The 23,990-nt window shown below is 39.3% G+C and overlaps 1 protein-coding gene across 1 annotated transcript in view; it reads left to right on the top strand.

Annotated features, from left to right (window-relative positions):
* Positions 1-23,875, top strand: part of BMP3 (bone morphogenetic protein 3) — a 27,878-nt gene extending 4,003 nt beyond the window's left edge. Inside the window, exons 2-3 of the mRNA XM_035004698.1 lie at positions 12,117-13,027; positions 19,968-23,875. Of these exons, the coding sequence (XP_034860589.1) occupies positions 12,117-13,027; positions 19,968-20,159 (1,103 nt within the window). The 3' untranslated portion in view covers positions 20,160-23,875. The remainder of the gene's footprint in view (positions 1-12,116; positions 13,028-19,967) is intronic.
* The last annotated feature ends 115 nt before the right edge of the window (positions 23,876-23,990 follow it).

The following is a 23,990-nucleotide window of genomic DNA, read 5'->3' as shown; positions in this document are numbered from 1 at the left end:
TAAAAGAAAATTGAGGTAATTGGGACCCCAAAGTGAATCTTGTCCTTTAATGAGGAAGGGTGAGTCTTTCCTGTGATGAACAAAACTCTTTAAAAATAAAGGATTATCATTTGAGGTGTTTCTGAAGGGCAAGGCAAAAATATAAGGCTTTGGGAAAGATAGAGTTAAGGGCAGAATGAGCATTCCTATAAAATACATGGGCCAGTGAGCGAACATCATTTTTGATGGGTTTAATGGCAAGGGAATATAATGATTTCATTAAAACAGAGTTACCTTAAAATCTCTGGCACCTAGAAACTATGCTTGAAATTAACGAGTACCCAGGTAATCTAATGTTTTCATTCAAAGGACAATCCTGCTTATGGAGAAGGGGAGCTGGATGTGTGGCTGCATTGAATTACACACTGCTTTGAATACATGATAACCCTTAATGAAGTTTTTACTGTAATAGGCAAGACAGCTTTACAATCTCTGACATTTAAAAATCCATAATACCATGAATTCTTGATTTTCCATACTAATGGAAAAGAGAAAGAGAACGAGTTACATGAAAAAATTATTTAAATCTAGCTTTTTAGTATAGTTAGCCACACTCCAAGAGACCAAGAGACCATGAGGGTCAATGAAAAAAAATCCCCTAAATAGATAATTCACTCAGGAAATATTTATGCATTAAAAATATTTACATAATTAAGACTATATTAAGAAGGTAACATACACTTTATCTAAGCCGTGGAAGTTCATAAGCACTTGACTGATCCAGTTCAGATATCTCTAAAAATTAAATAGAGACATGAGTGTCAAATCTGCTCTCAGGTGTTTTGGAGTTCTACAAATTTGTATTTAGAAGAGGCTTTACAGAAAGCAAGCTCCACTCTCCTTATACGGGAGAAGAAATGGATGTCATTATGTATTTACCAGACAATTTTTCAAACATACTGAGCTCATCTCAAAACCTATTATTTCTAATAGTCTAATTTTCGAGGAGAAAATTTTGTAGAAGGGGGTCTTTGGAAGATGTTAACAGGTGTTATGTAAAATTGGGTCCCATGTCAAATAGGTTTGGAAAAAATGATCATTTTTACTTGCTGTGGGAACTTTCAGGGCCTTTAAATGCTAGCGAGTCCCCCGAAGAGTGGATCATTTTCTCCCGAGAGAGCATTTTAGAGAATTGTGGTTCTAAGATATCTGGTTGGGGAAATGCTGGTTCAGAGCCTTCCTAATTTCTTAGAAAAGAAGATATACAAAATTCAAGTAAATATCACAACAGAAAACTGTCTTATTTCTCATTTCCCAATGAGTACCTATCTCAGGATGTTTACTTACATTGTTACTGTGTGGACTCAGGTCCAATTGGCACGGTACCACCTTCCTGCTTTCATGTTTTAAACTCCTCTGACTGCTATTGTAGAGTCTCTCTGTCATTAGATTTCCATTTTTCCTGTTTCTTTATGAATTCTTTGTCACTGTTTTCTTCTATAGGGTTAATATTAATTATTTCACAGCTAGTATTATGCTTTTAAAAGAAAAGCTGCTTTATTTGTGGAAACCTTCACTGGAGATCATACACATCACTTTGTTTTATCACCATTAATATCTTGATGAAAGACACACTCAAGACAGCTATCAACTCCCTTCTATAATCACCGATGTTTGTTGTATTTATGAGACATAATAAAAACCGTACCTGTCAAAAAGCCTAGTGAAAATTATTGAGCAAGTTTGCATACACTTTCTAGTCGCTACTCAGGATTTTTTTTTGCTACATCAGAACTTTCCTCCCCAAATTTGGAAGGTTTTCCCATCTATTCAATTTGTATATCCTAGTAATCAGTATCCCAATAACTTGATTTTGGTGGGAGTAGTGGAAATAAGTTTGGCATCATTACAAATAGTCTCAGCTTGAACTTTCCTATGCCAAGTTTCAATTCAGAGTGCATTGTTATGATTATGTTACGAACCCACGAACACAGAATTATGTAATGGAAACACTGACATAGTATTAATCAAATGACACAAGTATACCAGGATAATATGTCCTTTGGACAGTAGTAAATGATGACAGTGTAACTGAAGAGCTCTCATCTAGGGAATATATTTAGAAATGCATAAGGTCGCTAGTCTTTTCACATGCTGGTAGTGGCTGTGTCCCAGCCTATTGGCACCTGAAGCAGTACTTCCGGGGACACACTTTTCAGGGATGGTGTGTTTAAAGGCATAGATGTCTCTATTCATTTAAAACACCTATGCGCCTAAGTCATAGAGCCCACTGAGCATGGTGTGTTTATTGACTCCTTCAATGACGGACCTACCTTTAAGACCATCATTTCTTGGCAACAGAACCACAGTAAATGCAGTGCCTAGGTTTTATTTGGGCACACTATGAATAAAATTTTTGGACAAACTGATGCTACCGTATTACCATCATCAGTTAAGTACTTCTTACTTTACTGCGTGAATTCTATTAAATATTCCTTTTATAAAATAAATGCATCTAATAGTTGTAGAAATGCAAGATCCTTTGTCTAATCCTCTGATTTTACAGTTAAAACAACTGAGACCCAGCATGATCTTATTTGCTTTTCCTTCAAAGGGTATTTTAAAATTAAAATCGTGCATGGAATTAAGCTAAAGACTATTTGAATTAAGTGTAGCTGCTACACTTAGGCGTGGGTTAAGGAAAATGGTTTTCAAGTAAAGAAGAGATTCCTGGTATTTTAATTTTTCTATTACCTGAGGCTGAGTTAAGAGATCTAATGGCTAATCTTGGCTGAATTACTAACTAATAAACATATCTAATAGTGCTAGACTCAGTTTCTTCATCTATCAAATGATTAAGTCATACTACTGTGCCAGTCTCGAAGAAAGATGGTAAAACTCAACTGAGAAAATAAATGTGAAAATGCATTAAATGGTTAGAAGCTCTATATAAATGAGATATTCTCAGTATCTTAAAAGGTATCCCTCTCTAGCTTCCCACAAGCCTTAAACATACTTAAACTGTTGATCAAGTGCAATTGTTTGTAACACAAAGGATAATATTTCAGCAGCAATGTAAATATAAGGAGGTGATAGTCCTCTTGTAATACAATCTGTGATATCCCAAGCCCACATTCAAGAAGTTACTCTTTCTGTCCTGACTTTGGTGGCTGAATGGAGCAGAGTTGCACCTTTTTATAGTGATTTCTTGAGGTGAATTGTTCTAAAGTACCATCTCTGGATTAGCAGAATCAGCGTCACCAGGGAACTTGCTGGGGATTCTCCAGCCCACCCAAGACCATCTGAATTAAACTCTGGGGGCAGGACGCAGAAATCTCTGTTTTAACAAGCCATCAAGGTGATTCTGACGCATGTGGGAGATACACTTGTCAAGCTCATGTCCCTCAAGTTTTGAGCATCTTATAACCAGCGTCTGAAATTTAGGATTGACTAATGTGTAAATCTTCGTCTCATCTGGCACTTTTCGTGGGCCATTCTGTGGACAGGTGGTTTATTAATTTATATAATGGTAAGCTTCTTTCACTGTAGAAGGTACACCACCATCTTTATGGCAGTTTCTTTCTCTGGAGTGGACTTCAAAGGAAGTTAACAAAGACTTCTTACTCTCCTTCCGTAGCTGCAGAGAGTTTGGGGCCTCACAGATTTGGTAGAAGGAGGATATGGGACAGAGATCTATAAAGCAAGTCTGAAGCGCGAAGAGTCTATCTTATTTCATTCTTGTGTTCTGAGGACCTGGTGTAGTTTGCCACGTAGCAGGCACTCAGTAAATATTTCAGTTGAGCTGAATTAGATGTCCAGGGGACTAGATAAGAAGAGATAGTGGAAAAGCTATCAGCCAGCCAAAGGATCCTTTAAAAATAAACTTGCCATGAGTGAAGTTCCCGTGAGGCATTTTACCATGTGTATGTTAGATCGCAGTGCTAGTCTACTCTATATACAACTGTTCTAATAATGCTTCTTTTCTGATGAACTGAAAGGAAATGCCATATAGTACCTCTACCCAAGAAGGGCTTCTGCTGACTTTGGGAAGTTGAAACAACTTGAAAGTCTTTTCACTTTGGTGTTAAGTGTGAAACATTTTTGAATCTGGTAAGTTTACACAGTTGTTCATTCAACAAATTTGACAGATATTTTTTAGGATATAAATACTCCAGGCTGTGCAAGTACTAGGAGCTCAAAGATTTATTGGGACATGGGTCTGCCCTCCGAGAGCTCACAGTCTAGGAATGCCCTTAGGCAGAGGCTAAGAGTAGATTAACTGATTACTGAACATGCTGCTATTCTAGAAAAACATACATTAAATCATCCCTGGCCACGTTTTACTTTGGACATAGAGAATGGTTGTTTTGAAATCCCATAAAACTCAGTTGTTTGACTGGCACTCTGCAAGAAAAACGAAATTCTGTGACTTTGCATTCTCATTTAGAAAGTCTCCATCTTGCCTTGCCTGAGAGCTCAAGGTGGCTGAGAGACCCTGCCTTCTAGACTCGGTAATCCGCAAGCATTCAGCCAGTGACTCGGGGTGGACGTGGCTCTTTCCTAGGCACCCCTGGCATTTCTCACAGCTGTACTTTGGAGAGAGAAGTAGGAGGAAAAAAAAAAAGTTGTCCCGAGTTACATATTTTCCCTATGACTAAAATGTTTTCCCTGCTTTCTGGGGATTTAACTAATCATCAAGATTTCATCTAGTCTATTTGTTTTAAAATCATACTTTACATAGAAAGCTTTCCATTGTGTGTTCTAATTCCCTTTGAAAACATTCTGTGTGGGCCAGCACGAAGGTGAACTTCCACTCAGCACTCCCTGGGCACCCCCTCAGCGGCTCGGGGCGGGAGCCAAATCCTTGTGATGGCACCGCTGCGTCCTTGCTTTCATTAGGTGCAGGTGCTTTGTTTTCAGATGAAAACAGAAATACATCTTCTGCCTTAGCTATGAATCAAGCTCCTAAAAAAGTCTATACAGTTAATAGAAGAGCTGGGCTCCTCTCCGAAATCAGTGTTAACTCGCTGGTGCCTCATTTTTGCATGTCTACAATGAACAGGTTCGACTCCTGTTTATTCATGAAAGCAGCATTTACTGAGCACGGCGCTAGAGTTAAGCCCTATGCTTGGGGCTGAAGAGTCCGATAAAGTTCCTATAGGATCTTCCTTAACGGAGTTTATGGTTTTAGGAAGGAGGAATAATATGATGAGAATCATATTAGAGGCAGGGCTCCAACTGAAAGAGTGCGTTGGCATGACAGACTTGCCTCAGGTGGGGCCTCCGCTTTGCCTTAAAAAAGTAAGTCTGGATTATCAAGGAGAACAGGCGGATGAAGACATCGCAGGGAGAAGCGGAGGCAGGTGCCCCATCCTGACAGGTGTGCAAAGAGAAGTGTAGTTTGAAACTCACCTGATGTCTGAAGCCTCTTTAAATTCACAGATCTTCTGATTCTAGAAAACTCAAAAAAAGATGATAATGCCAGGGCGCCTGGGTGGCTCAGATGGTTAAGCGTCTGCCTTCGGCTCAGGTCATGATCCCAGGGTACTGGGATCGAGTCCCGCATCGGGCTCTCTGCTCCTTGGGAGCCTGCTTCTCCCTCTGCCTCTCTCTCTCTCTCTCTGTCTCTCATGAATAAATAAATAATCTTAAAAAAAAAAAAAAGATGATAATGCCAATGGCAAAACCTAACTCGGCTGCCGTTGAGGTATTCCCAGCAAGGAAGATCCAAGCGTGTGCTAGTGCCAGCGAACAGTAAGAAAACAGCACCACCTATTGGTAGTTATATTTTAGCATCGAAACATTTCCTTAGGAAGAGCTGAAAATAAAGCCTGGCGCAGTTCCTTGCAAGGGATCTGAGAGTTTACCTAGTGCATCTCTCCTACCCTCCATAAAGACATCCTCCCGTAATCGTCTTGAATTAGGACTATCTTAGGTTTGCCCAGTCCCCCAGACGGGTCTCACTATCATACCAGACACTTAGAAGGTAATTCTTTACACATATCGGTCTGGATTCTGCCTCTGTTCAACTATCACTTTTAGACCTCAGTCTCGTCTCTGACGCTGGAAAGAAAAACCCTGTGATCCCTCTTCAGCCGCCCAAGTATTTGTCAACAATTTTCATGTCATCGGTAAACCATTTTTTTTTCTTCCTTCAGGCCATGTATTCTCCATTTATTCAATTCAAACTTGTAAGACATAGTTTCCAGATCCTTCAACATGTTGGTTACTACTCTCTCTTGTATCAATGAACTGGTTAAAATGAGGGCACCCAGAATGAAGCATGCAACTGTAGATGTAATCCGATTGGTGTGGCGGTTAATATCTCCTAGTATCTGAAGACTACAAACAGCCTGATAATGCATAACTGATTGTTTTTTAACCTGATAAAACCCACCATTGTTTTTATATTATTATTATGTCAGTTTGTTCTTATTAATCAGAAGGTATACTTCAGTTTTCTAATTCAATAATTCCAAATAGGTAAGTATCAGAATATTTCAGAAGAAAAAAAAAAAAAAGGTGAGCATGATAGCATTTTTTGTGCACCCATATTGGAACATATAAACACATATATCTTTGTAGATAAAAGAAGAGAGAAGCCTACTGCAAACTCCTGTTCTTATGTATGTGAAGACTCTCATTTGAAAAGTTAAATTAATTCTAAAAATCTATCAAATAAAAAGCATGAGAGTAATTGAATAGATATTATCACTTATTTCTACTTGCAGGGAGGTATCGATCTCCTTATTTAGTCCTCTGTACTCATTTGCTCAACTGCTCGCAACTCCCTTATTCCTGTTTTCATCCTTGTAAATACTAAGTATTTGTTGAGTCCTTTGGGGGGTAAGAGCATTAACTTGCACAAAAATTAAATATTTTAAGGTGGAAGAAGGCAAAAATACAATACGGGTTAGAGAAGTCAAGAAATGTTTTTGCGAAATGGTTGAGACTTCTAGCTTATTGTTAAAACAGAGCGGGAGGGGAGGTCATCCAGAACAGCCCGGATAACGCGCTCCCTGGTCTGGGTAGAAATGGCAGAGGGTCAAGTGCTGGGCATAATACAGGACCTCGAGTTAGGAGCTAACTGTGAGTTGGCCATTGCTTTTCTGAATTTAGGCAGCTTAGATGTCTGCTAGGATTAGATTAATTTAGGACAATTTAATAAATTTCTCTTGAAAATATTGGAAATATCACTATGCAAAAGCCTCCGGATATGCAGCATTGCCGACTGCCAGAATGGGCTCCTTCCCCCGCCCCCAACATCCCTTTTCCCCTTCATTCTTAAATGTCTGGCTCAAAGGTTAACTCTTCCCTGTGTATCCTTCTTCCCCTTACTCCGGCAGTTAAATGCCCCCTTCGCTGCTGCTACAAGAACACAGTTCACACCTTTGACAGCAAGTTGCATCGACACGTCAAGGCATATCTACCTGCGTGTTGCTTCTCAGTCCTCCCCCCCACCCCCCTCAACAGTGTGGACCTCAGTGGCTGTTTGTGCAGCCCCGAGACCCAGCCCAGGGGTCAGCCCCTAGTAGTGTTCAACTCATATTTGTTAAAGTGAAACATTTGTTTTGCTTTGGTTCTGGTTCTTTGTTGGCTGTGGTGGGGATGTATTTGTGTCCTACACAAATAACACAACTGAAGCTACGAAGAGAATCGCTACACCATAAAGCACAGCTGCTAACCTGCCCATTTAACTCTGTCCACTCTATCGCCGAGCAGTGTGTTAATCTTGGACTTCGGACTGCAGACTGAACCGATTAGCCACAGCTGGAGGGAAAATGAGAACGCAATCACCAAAATTATTTTTATCTAATGTTTTTGGTAAAGGAAAGTCTGTTGCATTCCAAGAAGGGAATCTTTCCCCCAACTTACTTTTTGGTTTGAGTACTCACGTTTAGCAAAAATCCTAATTCTTCTCTGCACTTGGGAAAAAAAAATGCCTTTTTTTTCTTTCCTTTTGGACTCTATGACTACAAAAGTGGTGGTTATCCTAGATTACCACTGTCCAGTAGAAATGTAATTTGAGCCACAAACGTGAGCCACATATGTAATTTAAAATTTTTAGTGGCCACATTTAAAAATATGAAAAGCAACAAGTGAAATTAATTTTAATCATATATTATTATACTGAAAATGTTCTGCGCCCAATTCTGATGTGGGTGAAGTGGGCCCGAAGTTCCCCACACCAACAAGCAATTCTCAGACACCAGCAGGGTATCTGAGAATTCAACTCAGTGTCCCCAGAGATAGCGTCAGATCCTACAGGCAGAGGGCTCAGTCCCACAGGACCAGCCTCCACGTCAGATGCCAATTACCAGCCCAGGTTGTCACCTGGAGGGGAGCTACAGATTGGAGGTTCCCACGAACCCCCCTCCTTGGGTTTCCATTAATTTGCTAGAGCAGCTCACAGAACTCAGGAAGCCCACTTGCTTACTAGATTACCAGTTTATTATGAAAGGATATAACTCAGAAACAGCAAGGGTGTGGAGATTCCATGTCCTCCCCAGGTGTGTTGCTTTCCCCAAATCATCATGTATTCACCAACCTGGAAGCACTCTGAACCCTTTTGGGTTTTTGGGTTTTTTTAGGCTTCATAATATAGGCATGATGGATTAAATCACTAGTGATGGCTTCAATCTCCAGCTCCTCTTTCCTCCCTGATCAGGGGTGGGGCTAAAAGTTCCAACCCTCCAATCAGTGGGTTGATTCCCCTGGCAACCAACCCCTTTCCCCATTGGTCCTCTAAATTCACCTCATTAACATAACAAAAGGCACCTGTATGGATCTCTTAGGAAATACCAAGGGTTTTAGGAGCTCTGTGCTAGACATGGGACAAAGACCAAATATATATTTATTATAAAATCACACTATCATAATATTTAACCCAAGACATCCAAATATCATTTTAGCATGCGATCAGTGTAAACTTCTGTTCATGTAATATTTTACATTCTTTTTTGGACTAAGTCTTTGAAATCCAGTGTGTATTTTACACTTAACAGCACATTTCAGTTCAGCCTTAAATGGCCGCTCATTTTGGACAGCACGTGCTGTCAGTGCTAGTTAGCTAACATTCCCGGAGTTTTTTCTATGTGCGATGTGCTTTATTTACGCCCTCTCAATTAATTCTCACAACTCTGCAGTTGATGCTATTGGGCTCTTTTTACAAAGGAGCAAACAGACTTAAAGAGCTTGGGTTATTTGCCCAAGGACAGCTAGTGGGTGTGGTGGATCTGGGCCTGGGCCACAGGGCTGGCACTTCAAAATAGTGTACTGAGCTAAAATGAAAGCCATCACAAGAGGCAGTATGGCAGATTCTGAAGCATTTACAAGAGGATATTGAAGATTAGACACAGGGGTGGAGCCTGCTTAACAGCAGGTCACAAGGTGTCTGGAAACATGTTTGAAAGAAAGAAGGAAACTTTTTTTTTGAGGAGGAGGAGGAGGAGGAAATATTTTGAAACAAAAATGGGGGCAGGAGCACTATTACTTTACCAATTAAGACGCTACCACCCAGATCCCTTGTGGTTCATGTTTTTCCCTGCCAGGATGTCTGTTTGGCAACCATTTGCTTGCCACATACTTAGAACAGAGACTTCCCTTCCTTCCATTTTAAACTTGCATCTGCTACAAGAAGTTTGGGTAAAAGTATATGTTATGGTGACTGGTATGAATTAAGGCTAGAGTCTCTGAACAACTCTGATGCCATGGCTTTGTTATAAAGGTCTGTAAAATATTATCCTGGTGTCATGGATTATACAAATGTGCACAAATGGCAGTTTCCTCCTTTGCCTTCACATAGTGTTAAAAATGAGTAAAATATGTTTCCCATTGCACTTCCCTTGTGCTTGGGGACTCAATGAACTCATTCTAAGTTTCCACGTCTTTATAAAAATGTTTTGTTTTTACTGAAATATGTTTTTGATCAAGAACATAATTTCACAATTGAGTGTATGTTTCTGAAACCAATATGTATATGGAACAAGTGCACGGAGGAGGGCCCGGGCTCTGGTGATGGATCCCGGGACTGGGCATTCTTGAGTCTAACCTCAGCCTTGCCACTAACTTGGTAGAGGATCTTAAGAGAAGGAGCCAACCTCTGCCCTTTACTAATCAATCTCTTGTTCTGTTTGTTCTGTTGCTCTCTCTCATTTTCGAAGAATTAAGACACAATTGACCAGTTTCAGTAATTTCATCAAACGACGTGGAAGAAATTCAACTCTTAAGTTCTTGGGATGTGATGAACTCCAGGCAAACTCTACAAGGGCATTAATTCTTTAAGATAATTTGAATGTGTGGCTCATCATTTCACATAAATTACCTGAATATTGAGCTATATGGTCTTGCTTACCTACCCTCATCCTGCACCATAAACTTTGTGAGGCAGGTAGAAGATATAATCCCGTAATATGGTCATTGCTAGCACTAATAACAATAATAATTTTTATGTAAGAGCCACTTGCTGGGCGCCTTATGAGCTGCTTTACACACATCTCATTTAATTCTGATGGCAGGAGAGGTAGGTATGGTCTCCGTGTTATGAATGAGAACACTAGCTTGCCCCAAGTGGCTGAGCCAGGGCTTGAATCAAGGTGAGTCTAATCCTACTGACGCTTATAACCGGTAGGCTATCCACTGCCAGGGATAAGAAGCTATTACAATCCTGTGCCAGATTTATAGGACTGGTTCTTGGTAGTCTTATGAAAGGCCAGAACTCTCAGCTCTCACACCAGTAAGTTCACTGTTGTGTTACAACTTCTACACATCCGTAGTGCTTCAGCAAAGGAAAAAACAAATTAATAAACATGGCTGATCCTTGCTTTAATCCTTCTCTAGCTTTTAAAATTACTCCTGTTATCTTTCTTTGTTTGTCTAATTGAGGTGAACTTCACATAACATAAAATTAACTATTTTTAAATGGACAATTCCACAGCATTTTGTACCTTCACCATGTTGTACAACCACCAAGTCTACCTAATTCCAAAATATTTCTATAATTCCAGAATAAAGCCTCACACACAAGAAGAGGTTTCTCCCCATTCTGCATGCCTCCATTCCCTGGAAAACATCAATCTGCATTCTGTCTCTATGGATTTACCTGCTCTGAATGTTTCGTGTAAATGGAATCATACAATCTGTGACCTTTTGTATCTGGCTTCTTTCATTTAACATAATGTTGTCAAAGTTCCTCCACATTGTAGCATGTATCATTTCTTCATTACTTTTTATGGCTAAATCATATTCCACTGCATGGACATAGCGCTATTTGTTCAGCCACTCACTCGTTGATGGACTTCTATGCTGTCTCAACCTTTGGCTATTGTGAATAGTGTAACTGCAACTAAGCATATGCATGTACTTGTATGAGTATCTGTTTTTTATTCTTTGGGCTTCAGAGGAGTAGAACTGTGGGGTCACATAATATTTCTGTGTTTAACTTTTGGAGGGCCTGCCAAACGTTTGCACATCAGCTGAAGCATTTTACATTCCAACCAGCAATGTAAAAGTGTTCCTGTTTCTCCACATCCTTGCTAACACTTACTTTGTTTTTTATTACTATAGCCAGGCTAGTGTATGTCAGATGGTACCACAGTGTGGTTTGGATTTACATTTCCCTAATGATTATTAATGTTGAGTGTCTCTTCATGTGTATGTTGGCCCTTTATATGTCTTCTGCAGAGAAGTGTCTATTTGGTGCTTTTGCCCATATTTTACTGATTTCTTTGGCCTTCTGATGTTGAGTCGTAAGAGTTAGTTATATGTCCTGGATACCGCATTTTGTCAGGTACATGATTTGAAAATATTTTCTTCATCCTGTAGGTTGTATAGATTTTCTTGATAATGTCTTTTGATGCACAAAAGTTCTTTAACTGTGATGAAGTCCAGCTTATCCATCTTCTCAATTTATTTATTTTTTTTCTTTTGCTGCTCATATTTTGAGTGTCATTATCTAAGAATCCGTCACCAAATCTAAGGCTGTGAAGATTTTGCTTGTATGTTTTCTTCTAAGAATTTAATGGCTCTAGTTCTTATATTTAGGTCATTAATTCATTTTGAGTTACTTTTTTTATGTGGTATCAGGTAGGGGTCTTGTTTACTCCCGTTAATTCTTTTTTTTTTTTTTTCCTTCCTAGGAACTCTTGGAAGCAAGGGACTGCACATTTTTAATCTGACTTCTCTAACCAAGTCTGAAAACATTTTATCTGCCACACTGCATTTCTATGTTGGGGAGCTAATAAACATCAGCCTGAGTTGTCCAGGGTCCCGAGGATGCTCACCTCATGCTCAGAGGAAACACATACAGATGGATCTCTCTGCATGGATCCTTAAATATGACAGAAACCAAAGTCAACTCCTGGGTCATCTTTCAGTAGATGTAGCCAAATCTCATCGAGACTTTGGATCCTGGCTGTCTAAAGACATCACTCAGCTCCTGAGGAAGGCCAAGGACAATGAGGAGTTCCTCATAGGACTTACCCTTACCTCCAAAGGACACCAGCTGCCAAAGAAGATGTTCCCCTTCCCCGAGCCTTATATCTTGGTGTATGCTAATGATGCCGCCATTTCTGAGCCGGAGAGTGTGGTGTTGAGCTTCCAAGGACGCCAGAATTTCCCCACCGGAGCTGTGCCTAAACTGGATAGCCACATCAGGGCTGCCCTTTCTGTTGAGCGGAGGAAGAAGCGCTCTGCCGGGGTCCTGTTACCTCTGCAGAACAATGAGCTTCCTGGGGCAGAGTATCAGTACAGGGAGGATGGGGTATGGGAGGAGAGAAAGCCTTACAAGACCCTTCAGACTCAGGCCCCTGAGAAGACTAAAAACAAAAAGAAACAGAGAAAGGGGCCTCACCAGAAGAGCCAGACGCTCCAGTTTGATGAACAGACCCTGAAGAAGGCCAGAAGAAAGCAATGGATTGAACCTCGGAACTGTGCCCGGCGATACCTTAAAGTGGACTTTGCAGATATTGGCTGGAGTGAATGGATTATCTCCCCCAAGTCCTTTGATGCCTATTATTGCTCCGGAGCCTGCCAGTTCCCCATGCCAAAGGTAGCCCTTGTTCTCTGTCCTATCCTTCCTACTTCTGTAGAGTAGAAAGACACATGGACTGAATGTGTGTTTTCATTTACAAAATCCATCTGGACACTTATTTATTGCATTCTGACATGTACTAGGCAATAATGGTTATGCTTGGTTTTTCTTTAATAGTTGTTAAGTTAATATGAAGTCAGTATTGGTATGAAGAAGGATATGAGGAAAAACGTATATGTTTTTTGTGTTGCTTCCAAACACAGTGTGTATTCGGTGATGTGGTCTATTCTGCTATGTGTGAATCTACACCTGTCCACAATCAGTAAGCCCCAAATGATCAGAAGGCTGATTTTGGAGGGGATAGTCAGAGAATGACTACATGTCATGGGAAGAAGGAGGGAGAAGGACTAATTGGATTGATGCCCATGCAGAATATTTTTTGATGAATAGTTTCTCATGAGATGTACTGGCCCCACCAGGGTCAGGATCAGGGTTGGGCCAGGTAAACTCGCCTCATGAAATCCACCAAATGCTTCTTTCATTTTCTTCCCTAATAAACATCAAAAAAGGAATGCAAAAAAGGATACTTTGACTCTCTACGTTTCTTCCAAAACTTACTCCAACCAATCAGAGCTTACCTGTGTCTCTTCCAAAATCAACAGAGACTGTACTTTATCATATCAGCACTCAGTATCCTAAGGAATATACTCTCGGAAGCTTCCCCAATCCCACCTCTGCCTTGCACAGCAAATCCAAGTGACTGTTCTCTTTGAATTTTAAGTTAGTAAAATAGAGTGGTGCCCTCTGGCTTTCAGTTAAGCTTATTGCTGAATTTCTATTCTTAGCTTATAACAGTTTGAACCTCTGATATACAGTGAAATGGGGCTGTAGGAATAGAATTTGGAGACAGAATAGAGTTGGATGTTTTTTTGTTGTTGTTCTTTTTACCAAAACTTGAAGTGAATCAACTTTTGCTGCTATATAATAATGGAGAAAAAAAAAATCTTTTGCCTCCAAGAGTGAGCAACTTCTGTTTATAGCTCTTTAAAGTTTCATGTTCTTGCCCTACTAGTCCCATGATCATTGGGATGTTAAATGGAACATAAGGTCTGACTGAACAAAGCCAGGTCAGCCTCAGGGCAAGGAACTTGATTGAAGTCTCCATTTTCTTGCTAGAATATCTCAGAAGGACAAGCTTTCTACATCTTCTAAGACTTGTCTTTCCCAAGGATTTTTGCCGATTCCAAGTTTTGTAAATCTGAACACTAAGTAAGGATTATGTACATTTACTATGATATAAACAGCCTTATCTTGTCTAAATACTAATCAAACAAAACTTGTTCCAGCTAGGGCAGCATTTAAAAACACACCACAAAGATGCAGAATGAAACAGTGATGCATTTTTATAGTGTGGGTTGCTTTGTGGCATTGAGAGGCAAAATGAATTCAAAATCTGTCCCTAAACTCAGGATGACTGAGTTTTCCAAATAATCTCTCACACTCATAAACTGTAACTTCTTCTATGAAGCCTGGGGAAGGAGTTTTCCTTCTCGACTCCAGATTTTAGGACCCAGGGATCCCTGACCATGTGGAGCTATTCAGTGAGTTTTCAACTCCTCCCTCTGGAGACCTGGTCTGGTCTCCTCTCCACTCTAGTTACCCCAACTTGCCCCCCCATCTCCTGTTGGTTATGCCTGCCTTGACTATTCAAAATCCTGCTGTTGCTTCAGTAGATCTTCATGACAGTTCTCCAAGATCCAAAGCATAATTATTTCAAAGCTTATGAGGGATAAGTTAAGAATAACAGAGATAGGTTTAGGAAGAGAAGTGTGTTAGTGCAGCAGAATGATTAAATGGACATGCTCATCGCTGGGCTTCTTAACCTTAATGTGGCTACAGATTGCCTGGGGTATGTAGGTTCTGATCTAGTGGCTCTGGGCATAGAGCCTAAGATTCTCTGTATCTAATAGAGTTCCTAGGTGTTGCTGATGCTGCTGGTCCACAAAGCCCACTTTGAGTAGCCACATGGCGAGTTAAAACCTTTTGGCTCAGATCTTGGTTCTACCTCTTACCAGCTATGGCTTTTGGGAGAAGTTACTCATACTCTATACAGTTGACCCTTGAACAACGTGGGGGGTAGGGGCACTGATGCCCTGCATGGTCGGAAATCTACGGATAAGTTTTGATCCATAACATAACCACTAATAGCCTACTGTTGATTGGAAACCTTATTGGTAACACAAACAGTAGATTAACATGTATTTTCTATGTTGTATGTATTCTATACTGTATTCTTGACAATAAAGTAAGCTAGAAAAAAGAAAATGTTTAGAAAATCTTAAGAAGAGAAAATACATTTACAGTAGTATATTTATCGAAAAATTCACATATAAGTGGACCCATGCAGTTCAAACCCATGTTGTATAAGGGTCAACTGTATGTTAGTTTTCTCATCTTTGAAATGGGTACAACAGTACATAATAAAAACAATAGTATCTACATAATAACAACAGTGGGGAAATGAAACACCTTGCACATAGTAGGCACTCAATAAATATTTGCTATTGATATTATTATTATTATTAATGGTCATTGTTGAGACTGAGGAGAACAGAAAATTAAATGCAGGGGGCTGAAGAAAGCCCAAATAGGAAAAGGGATCAAGAGAATAAAAGATGTTAAGACAAGAAAAAGTTTCTTAAATGTTCCTAGTCCCTTTTCAAACATCACAAAGCCTAAAATAGGATTCTCCCTGCAGGTTCAACAGCCTGTAACAGTTCTTAGGAAAGTCATAGAATCAGGACAGCACTGGTTGCAACAACTGAACTCATCCTAACATTTGTCAAAACTTGGAAGGGCATCAGATCTCCAGGGAGACATAACAGAGAGAAGTGTGGAGTTTTCTCTCCAAGCTTGAGATTTCCCTTTGCCAAGTGGAGAGTGGAAGTTTGGCTGTTCCATGGAGTTCTCTGTCTCTCATCACCTTGTGTGGATCAGCTTCCCTTTTAAGGCTTTCCAGGGGTTCCCTTTTGGCCTGCCAGGCTTTGTGGCTTTCAGGTGGTACAATAACCAAAAGGATGGAACACGGGAACCAATACGAAGCTGCTACATAAGGGGTAATTAATAAGCATCATGCTATCACCACAGCTTCCAACATGGTAACCAGAGCGAACTATTTAAAGAAAAATAGAGTCCATGCAACAGAGGAAGAAATAAGGTCTCTGACCAGAGCAGTACGAACACATGTGGAGTCACGGAGGCGCCAAAGAACTTTCAGACTTTAGATACACATTTTGCCCCAGAGAGAAGTTCTCCCAGGCCAGACTCCTCTGCTGGCCCTCCTTCCCTTTGGCCTCGTGAGCAAAAGCCTGCTCTCCATGGCGGGGCTCTTCGTCTGCACAAGTCGACAACCTGTTCTGTAATTCAGAACAGCTGTGTTCTGCCTTTCCCAAATTCCAGGCTTTGCCCTTTCACTGATTCCAATTAGATAGTTTCTGGGCTATCACACCCATGTGGGCTGGACTGGAAGAGTGTGGAGCAAAACCCCATGGCCCGGGTCAGGAATGAAGGCTCTTAGCTGATGACACACTCTCGCTTGCTAATGCATTCGTAATCAAATTCAACTCGAGGACATCATGCGCAGCTTGGCAGGTGCGGGCCCCACCACGGCAGATCTCATTCACAGACACGGCCGTGTGGATTTTTCTGATTTCTAGCCCCTACAGCCAATCTGTTCTCCCAGGGAGAGAACTCTGGAATTCTGCCATGGGATGAAAAATACCCATAGAGCTCAAGGCAAGTCCTATGCCTTTGCTTCCTCCTCACCACCTTGGTGGAGATGGAAAACAGAGACTGCAAATGGAATGAAAATGATTGAGCCATTGTTGCTGACTGAGATGCGAGAGAACCAATAAGGATTAGAGGATGGAGTTATTTTTTCATGGAATGGTGTGAACCCTAAGAATAGCAAAGACACAGAATTAGGCAGCCAAGATCTAAACACTTGGAACCAAATAACCTATATAAAGAAGAAATTCACATTTAATGAGTTCAAAATGATACACCTTCAATTAATTTCCTGAGTTTCCAATTCCAACCTCTGGTCATAAAAAAAATGACCTAAAAATCCTAAACCTTGATGCACCAAGTTACCCAGGCAGAAATTCCCTAGGCTGATGTTAAAGTCATGTTTTACTCTCATTAAAAACTGGGGAACTGGAGACTGGGGAAAGGGATACCTGGGTGGCTCAGTTAAGTGTTTGCCTTTGGCTCAGGTCATGATCCCAGCGTCCTGGGATGGAGTCCCACATCGGGCTCCCTGATCAGCTGGGAGTCTGCTTCTCCCTCTCCCTCTGCCTGCCACTCCCCCTGCTTGTGCTTGCTCTCTCTCTCTGACAAATAAATAAATAAAATAATCTTAGAAAAGAAAAAACAGAGACTAGGGATGGAAATAACACAGATTGACAAATTTCTTAAGCTATAAAGAGAGTCATGAGAAGGATGATCTGAACTCAAAAACAAACAAAAATTATAGACTGGCAACCTGCTTCAAATGAGCAATTACTGCATGGATCTTTTGTGCATGAAATAATGATTCCCAGTACTGGCAGCTTGATCAGAGGATTCCATGGTGAGAAAAAATGGGGGAAACTCCCTAGCAAATTGAAGGTTCCTGATAAGACACAGCAACCCAGAATCAAGGGCCCGTGCCTGAATTCCAGTGAGCCCACCAGAGACTGCTCATAATTTCTGAATCTATCATTTGTGAGTTAGAGCTTAAAAAAAAAAAAGACAGGAATTTTCCTAGGAAACACCCACGAATATTTTCCATATCAACTCTGGGTCATTTGTACAGAAACTTTTATTTTTGTTGATGGGAATAATTTCCACAGAAATAGGTAAAATGGAGAATATGCTATTTCTTGTAAGTATTTCGTCCATTTAGCAAGTATTTATTCAGTACCCAGAGCATGCCCTGTCCTAGGTTCTGGAGAATAGCAATGCACAGCAGTATTGATCAATCGAGACTTCATCTACTTAAATAGATCCACTTCATATGAAATTTAAATATTATAGGAGTCATTAAAACATTAAGAATAACAGAACAATGTCAGAAAATCTATGGTTTAAAAAGTCCTTCGTGGCATTATTATAGGCTGTTTGGACCGCTGAATCTTAAGAATAAATCAATAGAGAAAAGTGGATGGCCGCAAAAATGTTCTTTGGAAATTACTAATACTGATGAAATAAAGAACAGTGGCTCTTGATCTCTATTGAATAATACCGATTACAGTTGGTATCAGTTACACAGATTTTATTGATGCTGCAAGGCAAATGGTATGCAAACTAGAACATACACTTCCTTTCCTTAAAGGGAGAGTGCCTTGCTTTGCAAAGCTGATTGATTGAAAGTTAACAATCCTTTCCAACACATACTTAAAGTTTCTAGGGAGAAAGAGGAAAAAACCAGTTGCCCATCCTTAAGACCATATTTTAAATAATTTATGCCCATTCACAATAAAGTTAAAAGTCTAATATATGGATAATTTCTTTCATTAAAGTTGAAAGATGGGATGAGACAAATCGATTTGCCCTTTCTCTGCCAAAGTAATCCTTTTTCTTTTCTTTCTTTCTTTCTTTTTTTTAAGTAGTATGCCAGCTTTCTATATTATTTGCTTCTCCCATGGTTTGTATGTACCTTAACCTTATTTAACTTGTTCCCATTTCCCATACTGGGAGTTTTTAGGAGTATGAAGTTAAAATACCAACTCAGAGGTGCCTCTAAGCCATTAGAAACATGGCTCGAAGTCTTGAAAGTAAAAACCCAGAGTTTTGGCCTAAATCCCACTTCTGAATTGACATGTGATCTCTGGCAAGTTGCCAGATTTCTGTTTCTAAATATATTTAAAACCAAATTGGTTTCACCTGCCTAAAAGAGACGTTAGGGAAAACTGATGCTGCGCAGCATGGCATCTCTCCTGAAGAATTCTGTAGCGCTAAAACCTGAATATTCTGGGCTTGGAAGAGAGGCCGCTGTCCTTTGTCAAAACTGAGCAGAGTCGTGTGTCGCTCTAAATAAAATCCCGTGGGTCACGTGGGTATCAGTGGTTCCACTTGGCATTTTCTCAGGAAAGGATTTTACCCAGGCTCCTTTGGTCAAACTTCTGATACCCATGGAAAAACTTCAGGCCCCCTTTTCCCAGAGGATTTGGCCACCTCTTCTAACACTTTTACACGACCACCTTGAAGTCTGAACCCACGGAGCAACAGTGCCCCCCAGTGGCCAACGGGGTGGTCTTCTTAACCTCCGTTAGTGCTTCTGAGAGGTGAAGAATTTACACAGCGGAGTAATTACCACCCAGTCCATCCTGGTGCCAACTATTAATAAATCAGTGTTCCTTGGTGTGCTTGGTTTTATTTTAACAGCAAAGTGTAAATATCACCATAGCAGTGGCGATAATATATCTATAGTAAATAGGGTGTTTGTTAGGGTTCATTATGATTAGCATAGAATTTAGAACAAATGGTTTTTGTTGCAATCCTGTTGTTGAAGACATCCTAGGAAGTAATAATCCCCTGTTTGGGGACTAAGTTGTCTTTAATTAAGTGATTCTGGTTTAGGTAACTGTATTCAAATCTTCACTCTATCACTTCCTAGTTATTTGACTTTAGACATGTCATTTGAGATTTTTGAGCCTATTTCTTTACTTGAAAAATATAAAAAATGGTAGCTGTGGTTGTAAGGATTAGAGACACTACATCTAACACATCTGGTGCATGGCAGCTGCTCAATACATGATAACCATTATGGTGGTGGTGGGATAGGAGGTTGTGCCGGATGGCTAACGAGGCCAGTTGTTGAAACGAATCCATTGTCTATGTATTTTAATGATGGACGGCGAAGAGTAGAAAAGCAGCTCCACGTAACTTCCATGTTCTTCTCCCATTTCTTTTCTAGTCTTTGAAGCCATCAAATCATGCCACCATCCAGAGTATAGTGCGAGCCGTGGGCGTCGTGCCCGGAATTCCTGAGCCTTGCTGTGTGCCAGAAAAGATGTCTTCACTCAGTATCTTATTCTTTGATGAAAATAAGAACGTCGTACTGAAAGTGTATCCTAACATGACAGTAGAGTCTTGTGCTTGCAGATAACCTGGCAGAGAACTCATATGAATGCTTAATTCAATCAGTACTTTATTTAATGGACTTCCCCCCTCCTTTTTTTTTTTTTTTGCACTGCCAATGCATTTCACCCCAAAAGATTTTTTTTATAGTCAAAGAGAATGAGCAAATAGACTGATGATTTCCACCAAGGAGAACTGGACTGTGTTTATTTCTGAATGTAACTCAATGCAAGATTTTAGTAAATATGGACATTTACTTCTTTTTAAAAAAAATCACAAAAGAAAAATGATCACTCAAACTGTTTTTAGAGCTATTAGAGGACACACTGATTTATTTTTGTAATGGGCTTTGAAAATAAGTTGAGAAAGCACCAACAGCTTATCACTTATCTCTACTCATAGAGAATAGAAACATTTCATATTCTGAAGTAGGCTTATTGCCATAGATTCCTGAGCGACTCAGCAAGTGCAAAATAATCCAATCAACATTTATGTTTATCTTAGAAATGTTTGAGACTCTTGTTTACCTGTGTTTTTCCTCCATGTGTACTTGCGTGAATTGATGAGTGGAGAGTGTGCGCTGAGTGGTGGTGTATGTATGTGTGTATGTTGCCGGGTGCCTGGGCCACTCTGTAGGAAGGTTTGCTTAGCATGGTTTTATAATTCAGTCTGTGCAGGATTCTTTGGTTTTTTTCATTTCGTATTCTGGCAAGCACCATTCAATTATGAGAACTTTACCAAAAAGGAGGGAGTGATCCAAGAGCATATGCAGAGAGTTACCACTTGGCCCAGCCATTCAGTTTTGAAATACAGTTGTTTTCATTTCATTGCCTCCTAGAAAAGGGAACCAGCAGCCCAGTTTTCAAAAACCCAGATGGAATTCCCTTCTGTACTTCTTTGTCACAAGTACCTTCATTTGTTCTTTTAAATTGAATTCAAAAATTCAACTAAATTTTTAAAATTTGATTAAAATTTTAGTTCTCTTGATATGCCTTGACTTCCTGTGAAGTAATCCATAGATACTGAGGCTCAAAAACTGATGGAATATTGGAGATTTCTTTAAATGACCAAAATAATCACAATCACATGTTGAATATCATACTTCAGCCACATCCAAGGATGGTTCAGCCATGACATCTATACTTTAGCAAAGCTCACTAAAAGTTATCCACCAAAAAAAAGGAAGTCAAATATAGACACTTTGTTTTTTTCCCACTTCCATTTGTCATAAATATCCTCTTATACTTTGCCCTTGAAAACTTGTTTCAAAAATCTCTCCTGCTATATTCACATGTGTGACAAAAACATTTTCAGACCATGGGTTGGTGATGATGTCATACCTGTGGTCAGTAGTCCTCTGAATTGAAATCTCACCTGATTAGAGACAACTAAGCTGTTTCAGAGGCCGTGAACTACCAGAAGACATGGGGTTTTCTTCTCTCTCTACCTATAGCTACCAATCTTGGTTCACCAATTAACAAATATTTATTGAGCATTTATTTTGTAAAAGGCACTGTGTTAACTGCATGTCTTTAGCATCTTCACTGGTAAAATGAAGAGGTTGACTAATTGAGCTAGTTGAATGGATGATACCGATAGATAAAACAATGCTGCAAGTATCTCTGTTCATAAACCAAAGGCAAGAACAGGCTCATCTTCAGTGTTTGGGAGCGAGTATGGAATTCTCTGTGGTTTCAGTCGTATTTCTAGCTTTCTAACTTATTAGACATGCATTTAAAGAAGATTACCACGAACAGAAGTTATTTGACACTTTTGGAATACAGAGAGGTTGGCATGAGTGTATATTAACTCTGAATGAGACACACTCGTTCTGAATAATAAGTTAAGCTCTGGTGCTTGAGTTACTGTGGTTTCTCATAGTTCATTTTTTTAGAAATTCTGGCAGCACTATGTTAAATATTTGAAATGAGATAGGTGATAGGATTACTTTTAATACACTTTATCAAAAATTTGAAAGCAAAATTATATAATAGAAGTGAGCCGGTATGTGACCAACTTATCCTGGGCATACCATCTTTCAATAAAGAAAACTTCTTTCTTGTTGGTAGAAATGATGAAATTCTACATTTAGTTTTTTCCTCTAGCAGTTCCCAGCATTACTTTTCAGCCTTCTTTCCAGATGTCTGTTTGTTACCTTTCTTAATTTTAATTGATGACCACTTACTACAGATTAAATCCCACAATGGCCAGAAAAGCCTCTAAATAATAAAAATTTATGAGTACAAACTAAGTAAGATTTTATTTTAAGTAGCATTACAACACAATTAAAGAGCTTGGTAGTCTTTCAGCAATCAAAATACTTTTTGACCAGTAGCTAGTTATTTCTGGGTGGCCTTGTAACCATTATTTCACTCCATATTGAAGACATGTTAAGCTATAAACAGGAAAAGTTTTATTCTCCCCCAAATAAAGGAAGATTTCTTTTCAGTCGAAGGGGTTGAAATAAATGAAATGATGTTTTAACTCATAAAAATTTACTTGAAATAGTTGGAAAACTGAGTGACTATTTCACAATTTCTTAGGTACTAGTGTATGCATAATTTTTACATAGACTGTTTACAAATCTCCTGGTATAAAAATGGCAATGGTGTGAGAAGAGAAATTATGTTTAGAAATGCCATTTCCTAAATCATGCATCTCTGTCTGTCTCTCCCTCTTCTCTCTCTCCTGTTGCCCCCTTCTCTTTCCCAAATGCCACTCCACCCCAGTTCCTAGATGTGACACGCACACACACACAGAGTCACTTAAAAAATGAATTTTTTTTCCAATAACTGTTCTCTTAAATTCAAATTCAGGGGCTGCTGATGTCAATATAGTATTTTCAAAGTATCTTATTGTAAACGGTGTGATAATATACAATTTATAGGATTTGGGATTGTGGAATTTAAACTGGAAGATTGGATTCCCCAGATCTCAGGACTACAATACTCCAGATACATTTTTACATTCACCTAGCTATATATTGACTGATGATCATTTATTCATTGAGATAAGATTTTTTACATTAATATTTCTGGAACAACTCTTGTCATCTGTTTAATGTTTTTATAGACAATCATATGTGTATAATACTATTATCAGTCTCCCATAAAAATTTCTTTTTATAATTACATGATTCAGTTTAGTCTTTCTGCTTTCACTTTTCTCTGAGCTAACAAGTAACTAATATCTGGATATTGATTTCTTGTTGAATCAAGGTTGGGTTAAAGAATAGCTATGCACACGTGATGTGCAAGATTAGGTATAAAATTAAATAAGAATGTTTGTTTCCCCTTGACAATCATATTTTAATGTAGTTTATAGGTGATTAAATGACCCCCCTTTTCTAAAACCCAAGCCTTCCCTCAGCTTTTCACACTAGTTTCTGTACATGTTTTAGACCAGAATTTAATGCTTGTACAGTTGGTGGCAATTTAAAAAATATATATTATATATATATATGGGAAAACTTTAAAGATGCTTTTAATTTATTTAATGACTGTTGCTTTTCTATAATGGTAATTTTCATCCTTAGATGGTGAGAGGAAATTCTTTTTACTATAGTTTTTACATGCAAAATGAAATTTGGTTCTTTAGTCAAATCCACTAACGGGGCATGTCTCAGTGAAACTGTGTAAGACAAGTCACTACTGATGGATAAGCTTTGCTGACTTTGTATCATTTTCCTCCAGTAACGGAGAGCTTTTCATTATACAGTATGAAAATAAAAATTGCTTAATTGAACGCTTCCCCATTCTTCTCTACTACACTGTGCTGCATTTGAAAAGAGGTTATTAGGGTTGGGCACAGAGTTGAACATTTCACATGGTGTCATGAGTGGGGCATCATAAGCTACTAT

This window comes from Mirounga leonina, unplaced genomic scaffold (genome assembly GCF_011800145.1).
Source record: "Mirounga leonina isolate KUSES-001 unplaced genomic scaffold, KU_Mleo_1.0 Mir_129, whole genome shotgun sequence".
Taxonomy (NCBI): Eukaryota; Metazoa; Chordata; class Mammalia; order Carnivora; family Phocidae; genus Mirounga; species Mirounga leonina.
The sequence above is the reverse complement of the archived record's forward strand: the minus strand, read 5'-3'. Positions and strand labels throughout refer to the sequence as shown.